The sequence below is a fragment of the Eumetopias jubatus genome, unplaced genomic scaffold (assembly GCF_037043125.1).
Source record: "Eumetopias jubatus isolate StellerSeaLion01/CBP00866 unplaced genomic scaffold, mEumJub1_p1.0 scaffold_1, whole genome shotgun sequence".
Lineage (NCBI taxonomy): Eukaryota > Metazoa > Chordata > Mammalia > Carnivora > Otariidae > Eumetopias > Eumetopias jubatus.
The window spans coordinates 204,844,147-204,853,852 of NW_028274807.1; the positions used below are offsets into that span (position 1 = coordinate 204,844,147).

A 9,706-nucleotide genomic window follows, 5' to 3' on the forward strand; every position below is an offset into this window, starting at 1 on the left:
TTATTGGGCTCCCGGGTCCGCGAAACCCCGCCCCTGGAGTTGGGGGCGGGCAGGACCCGCACCCTTTCCGCCCGGGACTAGGTCAGATAGGCCAAGACCGGCCACGTGGGTGGCTGCTGGGGGTGGGGGTGGGGATGGGTGTGGCTCCCAAATACCCCCTCTTACTTCGGTGGCACTTTCCCCTCACCCCGAGCTGTTAATGTCTCCCGTTGACAGGTAGGGAACTGAGGCTCCGAGATGGCATATCACGCTCACCTGGGGCCACACGGCTGGAAGCCGAGCTTCAGCATTCAAATCCCCGCTGTGCTTTTGTACCTTAAGCTGAGGGGAGCTCACTCTCCCACAAGCCAGGGGTTCATTTTCTGGGTTGCCCTGCCGCTTGAGGAAAACTCGTTCTGCTTGAACGCCCCTCCCCCCAACTGGCACTTGCAACCATTCCCTTTCTTCAGAACCTAGCGGGAGGAAATCACCAAACCCCAGCCCCAGGCTAAGCTGAGTGGGAGACATTGGGGTTCAGGTCCTAAATGCAGACATACTTGGAGGAGTCTTTGCTTGTCATTGTACCTCAGTTTCCCTATCTGTAAATGGAGATAAAGTAGCCCCTGCCCCAAGGAATAAATCGAGCCTACATAATGCGAGCCTGGCACAGAAGGCCTTCATTCATTCGTGTCTTCATTCATTTGTTTCCTGTGCCAAACACTCATGGAGCGTCTGACCTGGGCGAGGTGTTAAATGTATAATGGAGGTCATGGGGGAGGGACTGTCAGGGGCCTCGAATCCGAATAAATGGGAGGCCCATGACTCCTTGGGAGGTAGTGTCTGACATGTCCCCCATCGCGCAAATGAGGAAATCCAGGTTGGGGAGGGGAAATCCCTTGCCTGGGGTCATGCCACCAAGAGACCCAGACACTGTCGTCTTGGCCCCTTTGCTGGTGGACTTGAGGGACTTTGGCCTCTGGAGGCTCTGACCTCTGGGTTCCAGTCCCGAAACGGGGTTCCCTCTTCCACAAGCGGGAGGGATCTAAGACCTCAGCCGGGTTGAACCCGAGGGCCCTGGAGTCCTGTCCAAGCCTCTGCCGCCTCCTGGTGGTCTCCGGCCAACTCGCGTCACTCCAGTTTGGTCCAGCATCTCCCTTGCCATCCTTTCGTGCCCCCTGCCACCCCACCCCCACCCCCACCCCCCGGCTCTCCCTCTCCGCGCGCTGGGCGGGGCCGGCCTGCACCCCCCCCCCCCGCCCTCCCCCGGGACTGCGATAGGGCGGCTGACACGCGCCGTTGCCCGCCAATATGCGCTCCGCCACCCCGGCCAGGAGAGTGCGGAGAGGACCTGAGTTCCTTTTCCTTCCCCCGCCTTCCTTTTTTTCCAGGCCCGGATGCGTGGCGCCCATCTGGATAATCTGATGGGAAAGGATAAATCCTGGAGGGGATCCCCTTCCCGAAAAGCCATGCAAGCGAATGCAAATATATGCAAATTGTTGCAGCGCGCACAAACCCGATCCTCCCTCCCCAGGGAGGTTCTGGGAGTGGTTGCCATCCCCACTGCCAGCCTGTCTCTTCCTCTGTGAGGTGGGAGGCTACAGACTGACGCTTGGGCTGAGGCCCGATCATTGAGCACCTACTGTGTGCAGGACCATGCACCCGCTGCTGGGGACACAGCAGGATCACAGGCACTTGACACTGACCGAGCCAGGAGGTGAACACACATTTCTGAAGCTGATGGTTGAGTGAAGCAAGGTCAGAGAAGGAGCTGGCCTGGGGGACGACTTTATGTGGGTCTCTGGGAGGGGAACTCTTGGAGGAGGTGAGTGCAGACCTGGCAGGGAGAGGAGGAGCCAAGCTTGGAGAGATGCAGGGGGAACAGCCAGGGCAAAGGCCCTGACGTCAAGTGGAGTGAGCAGAGCGAGTGAGGACAGCGAAGGCCACAAGGGACCTTGAGCCTTGGCCAAGGGTGGATTTTATTCTGAGGGAGCTGGGGGAGCACTGGAGAGTTTGGAGCCAGAGGGACCTAATGAGATTTATAGACTCTGAAAAGCCCGCCATGTCCATGGCAGCGACTGTGTGGTGGGAAGAAATGGGTGGATTCAGAATGTGTTCTGGAATTCCAGGATTTGACAGGAGGCCCAGAGTTGGGAACCCTGAGGGGTGGGTGGGACCCTCTTCTCTGGGGTTGGAGGGGTACAGGAAGTGGGTTGGGGAGATGCAGTGGTACCTTCCCTGCCTGTACAGTTCCCATATGGGCAGAGGGCAGGCAGGACCCCGTTGGTGAAGGGGGAGGGGCAGGGAGAGCCCTGACGGCCCGCAGCTGCAGTCTGAGCACCAAGGGCAGGAATGTCAGGATGCTGCATGGCTATTTGCTGTGCCCACCCCTGCCTGCTGCCCGGGCACCCCCAAGGCTCTCATGGCTCCCTGGTGACATGGCAGGGGTTGGGGTGAGAGGCTGTGAGCTACTCCTTCTGGGTGTCTGGCCTTGAACTTCTCCCTTGCACTCAGTACAAGCAAACCATTTTTTTTTAAAAGATTTTATTTATTTATTTGACAGAGACACAGTGAGAGAGGGAACACAAGCAGGGGGAGTGGGGGAGGGAGAAGCAGGCTTCCTGCGGAGCAGGGAGCCCGATGCGGGGCTCGATCCCAGGACCCCGGGATCATGACCTGCGCCGAAGTCAGATGCTTAACCCACTGAGCCACCCAGGTGCCCCAAAAGCAAACCATTCTTACTAATGGTGCTGTAGCTTCCTGTGAGAATCCACCATTCTTAAGTCCTGAGGATCCCAACTGTGATTCTAGGATTCCATGATTCTCGGGTAGTCTCTCCTGGTTTCAGGATCCGGGTCAGGTCTTCTGAGGCCCCTGCCTGTCTTGTCTTGCCTTAGGGCCTGCCTGCCCTTGCCCAATGGTCCTGACTCAGGAGCCCCTGGGGTACAGGGAGGGGCAGCTTGTGATCTCTCCCCCAGGGCTCCCAGTCCTGCCGGGCATGGCACTCGGCACCTGAACAAACACAGGGACAAGGCCTGGGAGCACCCAGACAACCAGAGGGGTGTCAGTGATCCCGGAGGCAGGGGCCTCGTGGGCCTCACACTGAAGGGCTACCTTATCTCCAGTTTTTGTTGTTCTGCTTGGTTCACGCACCTCAACTATCTCTGCAGAGTGAGAGCTCAGCTCAGCAGTCCCCACCTCCAGCCAGCGCCCTGGCAACTGCTCTGTGCAGGGTTGTGGGGGGGAGATTCCCAGGTAGATGGTTACATGGTAGAGGGGTCCATGGGCGGGGTGGGTGGATGACTAGATGTAAGTTAGGGAGCCGGTGCTCACTCATCCTCAGTTCAAAGATGCCTCAATAACGGACTGACCCCACCCTTTGGCTGGTTGGGGCAGAGCCCTCCCACCTGGTTCCCAGGCTGTAACATAGATGAAGCCTTGATGAAGACCCAAGGTGTGGATGGGGGTGCACAGTGGGCCTTTTGTAGGGCCAGGGCCTTCCACTTTCCTGGTGACATATCCTATCTCTAGTTCATCTGAAGGCTTCCCACACCCAGAACCAACCCCACCTTACACAGGAAGAAACTAAAGCTGAGTGGGTAGTGACTTGCCCCAAGCACAACCATTAGGGCCCACCTCAGGGCCAAGTCACGAGAGTGACAACGAAAAGCCTCCAGATTACAGCCTAAGCAGGACTGGTGTTTCCTTCTCCCCTTTTCTCATCACATAGTCACAGGGTCAGATACCCAAAGTCCTTCTACCTTGCTGCTCCAATGTGTCTTCTTAATGGCCAAAGATGGCTGCTGGAGCACCAGACATTGTGCCTATATTCCAGCCAGATGGGTATTTCCTGGAAATGGCACACATTGCAACTGCTAGTATCACATGGTTACCCCTAAATGCAAAGAAGGCTGGGAAATGTATTTTTTTTGTGTGGGTGGCATCTAGATACGAAGATCCTATTACCGAGAAAGGAGTATTTGGGGGCAACTAGAGGCTTCTGCCTGAAGCCATAAAAGATTAATGATACCAACAAGGCAAAAAATTAAAAAATTCTAGCCTGGCCCCAAAATATACCTTAAAAAACGTCAAGTGCCCTGGAAGAAAAAATTTGCACCGTATTTGGGGGGAAACACGTATTTTTTTTTGAGGTTTTTGCACCACATATGAAAGGAATTTTTACAAAATAACTTTAAAATTGACCAGCAGCCCCAGAAAGGAGCCGAGGCCAGACAAATTGAGAGAAGTGCCTACTTCCTAAGAACAAAAGGCAAATAAAAATCCCCAAGATGGGATTTTTTTTTTCAGCCATCGAAGTTTGCTTCTTATTAAATGCTATTGGGAGAGTAAATCAGTATGCTTACGGGGTGGCGGTAGGGATCTCGGCAGGGTGAAAAAATAAAAAACCTGGGTCCAGGAATGCCAGACCCAGGAAGGATCTGTCCTTCCGCCAGGCGGTATGAACAAAGGGAAGGATATTCATTGGCTGTCCCTACCCTTTTCTGGGTCTGACTTCTTGAACAGGTCCTGGGGCCAAGGAGGGACACAGAAAGGCCATTGTCACTGGAATACACGTGTGAATTACAAACTTCAGGGAAGCCAAACCAGTGATCTGGAACAGTCCAGCCAGAAGGCTCAGCCAGTGCGAAGGTGTGGAGGTGGGAAAGAACTGTTTCACAGCAGTAGGCAAAGCAGCCAATGCAGGTCCAGGAAGCCAGGTACCCTGTCCTCGGGTCTTTCTGGGGAAGTGGCTGGCTATGCCCCAGCTCTGCCTCAGGTACCTCTCCAAACACAGGTGGGGTCTGAAGTGACCTGGTTTTCTGGAAACCACTGAGACTGATCATGCCAATGAGCCACCCCCACCTCAAGTGGGGGAAGAGAGGCTATACCCTGGCCTGGGACACTCCAGGCCTGACTGCTCCCCAAACCCCCACTCCACGCTGCCTTCTTGCTCCCTGGTTTCTTCCCATTCCACAGCTCTCTGGAATAGAAGGCAGATCTCGACTGACCTTTTGCCCCCAGTGCCTACAGTTGTGATGCTCCAAGTATCGTCAACTGAGTAAACGTGCTGAGTGCCCTAACTTCCTGATGAAGACTCACTCAGTAGGCCAGGGCTGCCCAAGGTCACACGCCAAGGGCAGACGCTTCCCAAGATCTGCCCTCCTAGCTGTGCTTCATCCTGATTGAGGGGCTCAGCCAGGGTGGGATTAGCTTCATGCCTGGAATTCCCCGGGGCCTCAAGTGGTTTCCTGGAGACAGATACCCATGGTGAGCCCTTGACTCTCTGGGGCAGGATCAGGGTGTCCTTCAAGCCCCCCCCCTCCCCCAAGGAGAAACCACCACAGCAGAGCAAGCTCATGGCCTTCTCCGGCGCCCCCTGGTGTCTGCTCCGAAGATTCTGGAACCAAAGACAGGTTCTGAGCCTGGAAGGGAAGAGGAGAAATCCCACAGGTGGACCAAAACCATCCCCATCATCCTGACTTCTAGGCATCTGATATCTGATGGCCACATCTTACCCAAAACATGGGGGCTGGGGGCAGGAAAGCCGGGGCCTGTGTCTAACAAGGAAGATGGGATAGGTTTAGGGGCCAAACCTTGTGGCCTGCAAGGCACCCCAAAGCTCACAGCAGAGGGCCACCTGATGGGGCTGAAAACCAGGCCTTCTGGCTCTAGGACCCTGCCCGTGACAGCCCCTTGCTGGATGAAGCCCTGGGGAGCTAAGTGGGCAGGAGAGAGCTTGGGGGTGTGGCCTTTGCCATTCCTGGGGCTCCCCTTCTGGAGAAATCAGGTGCCTGGGCCCCACTTTGAGAGAGGAGGACCCTCCCCAAGCAGAGAACTCACAGCTTGGCTGAGCCCTTTTGAGTTCTGCAGGGTGTACAAAGAAAACAAGAGTGTCTGAGCACCTTGGTTTTCCCAAAGAGTTTATTTGAGCAGACTTGGAGACAGTGAGGCTCTGCATCTAAAAGAAGGTGTTGGGCCTCTTGGTGGTGAAGCGTGGCTTGTGCTGGCGACGCAGGACCCGGTGGGGCAGCGGGAACTTGATCTTGGAGTCCTGCAGTAAGGACGGGTGGGTGAGGGGGGTGGAAGCCTCTCAACCTTGTCTTCCAGGGGCCACTGAGGTGTGGCCACCCCCCACTGGGCTCCTGCGTCAAACCCAGTGCCCCCCTGTAGCTCCCGAGGCTGGGGGATAGAGGAGCAGCTGGGCCAGCTCCATGTTCCAGGGGAGCCCCCCTCAACCAAGCCCACCCAGCACGGCCCCCAGGGCACTCACGTGGAACTGCTTGACAGCTGGTCGGCGGCACTTGCTGGCTGCAATCTCCTCCACCTTCATGATCTGGATCGAGTGGGCCCGGGCACGGTGTCGGGCGCCCATGTCTCTGTCTGCAGGGAAGGAGGCAGGGCGAACGTGTACCCCGGGGTCTGGGCATTCCTCAAACCTCCCACCAAGTGCTGGTCTAGAGGAACCCCAACTTGGGGACTGGGTGGCCATAGTCTCTGGCCCCAGCAGGCACTGGCTTTATCAGGCATGTAGAACCTCCGAATTCACTTTGAGGGGCACGGCCACAGCCCCCCAAAGGCGACGAGATCCACTTGCTGTTAGCACCGTTGTTTAAACCGCTGCTATGAGAAACAGCAGTTCTTGGGTTGAGGTGCTTGGGTCTGGGCCCTGGCAGGTAACCTGCTCTAGGAGCACCCGGGGCTACTACTAGCACCAGATCCCCACAGACAAGGCCTGGGCTAGACTCTGGCTGGGAATTACACCTGCACAAGCGATGGACCCCAAAGGTCCACCTGCTGCCAGGTTCCAGAAAAAGATGCACCTGGAGCACCCTCTCCACTCCTGCCCCTATGCAAACACCTCTTCTGTGTCCCCCATTAGCACCCCTGGACTCCCCACCCCCCCTAATCCCAGAAGCCTGTGGCATTTGCCCTGCCTCAGTCTGGGGGGAGAGGGGGGCGCAGGCCGACGGGGTTGCAGATGCCTGCAACAGGGGTCTAAGGGGGGGCCTGGGTGCAGGACCCGGCGGCTTACAGCACTGGGTGACGGCGCCCGCAGTGGTCAGGTCCCGGTACTCCCGGTACATGTTGTGGGTGCCGCTGCGCGAGTCATAGCGCAGCCAGATGCCAAAGTTCTTCACCCGCAAGGGGGACTTCTCAAACACCTAGGTGCCAAAGACACTGGCTGAAGCAAGGGTGGCGAGTGGGCTTCGACCTGGCTCCGACCCTTGCTGATCCTCTGCCTTCTTGCGCTCTCAGATTCGAGGACTGGGAAACGGGCGCAAGAGAGGCCTGGGGCAATCTGCTGTCCTGGACAAACTCCCCCAGCAACAGTAGGGCGTACACAGCCGTCCAGGCCGGCACACTTCCCCCGTGTGGACCACCAGCTCAGCTCCTCCCAAACGCTACTCTCCCAAGACTATCTGGGCCCCAAAGCAGCTGCCACCCAGTGCAGCAGAATGATGCAGAGCCCAGCGCCCATCACAGCAAACGTGCCCTGGTGATAGCACCTCTCCCCACTTCACACACGAGGCCAGGCGAAGGTGCTGGCCTCGGCCAAGGTGTCCAAGCATGCCAGCCACACACTTCCTGGGCCTTGGGCTCTCTCATTAGGAAAAGCGCACTGAGGTATCCATCCCATCCCAACCTAGGGCTTAATTACACAGGCGAACAAGGCAGGGGTTATGAAGTCTGGGAACTCTGTGGGGTGAGGAATGCCCCCACAGGAAGGTGTAAATCCACTCCAGAACCCCCCCGTTCTCAGACTCCCCGTACCTGTCCACAGTAGACAATTTCCCCCGAAGATTTCTTCATCTTTTTCAGCTGAGACACAAAGTACCAGAAGCGGGATTTGGCGACGACGTGATTAGGTGCAAAGATTCGCATGCGATACAGGGGCGGAGTGCGACATTTGGGGGTGGGCAGGCAGCGCCCCACCACCTTGTACTCTCGCAGCTGAAACAGAAAGAGGGGTGAAGTGGGGCCCAACCCAGAGCCCTGAGGCAACTGTGAAGATTCCCCTTGCTCCCTTTCCCAAGCCTGGTGATAACTGGAATCAGGAGAGCGAAAACAGACTGTCCCATCACAGGGCATCCATGTGGGATCCGGTGACTGCACTGTCCCAGCCTTCCCAGAACAAGGATCGAGGGTGGGGAGGATTAAGATGCCTGGGTACCCTTTGCCTTGGCTCAGGAAAGCTGGGCAGGGCTGTCAATCTCGCTGTCCTTCCCTTTCTGTTTATAGTCATGTGAAAAAAGCCGAAGACTAAACCTTCAGGCTCCTTCCTCCACAACAACTTTGCAACTCACATCTTCCCAAAGTCCTCTTTCACTCTGGGGCCCTAAGACAGTGAGTGACCAGCCTAGGATCTCACAGCCCACCCCAGGCAGAACGAGAACAAGAATCCAGTTCCCTCCCCAGCCCTGCTGCCATGGGACCTGCAGCTGCTCCAGTATTCCCAGCAGCAGCCCAAAGGGGTTTGGACTTCCCAGTGGATTCTACCTGTTTACACAGATGCAAAAACAAAGATGTAAGCCAGGGCCAAACACTGCAATATAGTACAAAGAACCTGCCTTCGCAAATGACTCGCCATGTTACTAATATGAGGAGATAGCCCCAAATATCGTAAACTTGTCTCCTGCTCCCACCTCTCAATGGGACTAATCAGGCCCGCGGACCACCTGTTCAGGAGGGGACCGATGTAGCTGGCCCCTTTCCCAGCGTGGAAACAGGCTGGGGAGCTGTACAGGACCCACCCTGTTTCTCTCGAGGGCTTGTTCTTCCATCTCTGCGCCACAGCGCCCTCGGATTTTACCAAACATTAGTCACAGCGATAAAGTTCCCCGTGTCAGCTCAGATTTACGGTTTTCTTCTACTTCTCACAACCCCGCCGAGGGAGAAGTAGTATTAACGTTTCCTCCCACCATGTCCACTTTGCAAATGGGGAAACCGAGACTTGGAAGATCGACGAAGTCCCGTTGTTCGGAACGTCCAAGCCGCGCAACTTGTCCCTTCCCCTGGAAAGGAGACCCGGCCTCTCCGGCCCCCGCGATTTCCCAGCGGGCCGGGACCATGGCACCAGACTCTCCACGCGGCGCCCGCAATGGCCGCCATGTTGGCTGCACCTGGAGGCGATGGCGCGCGGTGGCGCGGGACCCAGCCAAGAGCGCGCTCCTGCTATGCGGCCCATGCCACCTGCCGGGACCCCCGATTCGATCTGCATTGCCCTCCCCGGCCCCCTGCCCAGCCGCGCTCGCCTTACTGTTCCCGAAGCCTTCATGGCGCACTCCCCGCTCTCGCCGCCACACGAGAAAGGAAGTAGCCGCCCTCGCGCAGCCGCTCACCAAGACTTCGTTGCCGGAAGTCCCGCCTCCTAGAGGCCGCACGCCCATTGGCTTCTCTTTCCGACGCTCAACAAGATTTGCCTTTTCATTGGCTCTAGGTCCACCCACCTTTCACAGCCCTTCCTTCCTCGGCGGCGAAACTACAACTCGCAAAAGGGAGTTCCACTAGCCCCTCCCTTTCCACCATGGCCGTAAGGGAGCGTCGTGCGCCGCACGCCGGGAGTTGTAGGCACCCCAGGAGGTCTGGGTGGTAGTTTGAGCTCCACTTCCAGGGGATGCTCGCGTGTAGAATTTGTTTATTTCCTTACTGCTTTATATTCCATGAAATGACTATTTTCTAGTGTAATATTTTAATTCTTTTAATGATTTTTTTCTATATATATTTAATA

General features: G+C 56.7%; 1 protein-coding gene and 1 non-coding gene across 2 annotated transcripts; both read right to left on the reverse strand.

Annotated features, from left to right (window-relative positions):
• Positions 1-5,880: 5,880 nt before the first annotated feature.
• On the reverse strand, positions 5,881-9,308 carry RPL18A (ribosomal protein L18a). The gene is made up of 5 exons (XM_028087055.2): positions 9,236-9,308; positions 7,750-7,929; positions 7,010-7,139; positions 6,248-6,357; positions 5,881-6,028 (listed from the first exon to the last, which is right to left on the reverse strand). Exons 1-5 carry the CDS (start codon positions 9,251-9,253, stop codon positions 5,936-5,938), a joined length of 531 nt encoding a protein of 176 aa, XP_027942856.1. The 5' UTR covers positions 9,254-9,308; the 3' UTR covers positions 5,881-5,935.
• Positions 6,501-6,633, reverse strand: LOC114196507 (small nucleolar RNA SNORA68). The gene has a single exon (XR_003606700.1). It is a non-coding gene; the product is annotated as a small nucleolar RNA SNORA68 (small nucleolar RNA).
• Positions 9,309-9,706: the final 398 nt, after the last annotated feature.

Bases quoted from the DNA above. Each gene is read 5' to 3' on its own strand.
- RPL18A (XM_028087055.2), bottom strand. The intron at 6,358-7,009 runs GTAAGCCGCCGG...CCTTCCCTGCAG, and splicing joins GGGCGCCGTCACCCAGTGCT to ACAGAGACATGGGCGCCCGA. The intron at 6,029-6,247 runs GTGAGTGCCCTG...TCCTTACTGCAG, and splicing joins CAGCTGTCAAGCAGTTCCAC to GACTCCAAGATCAAGTTCCC.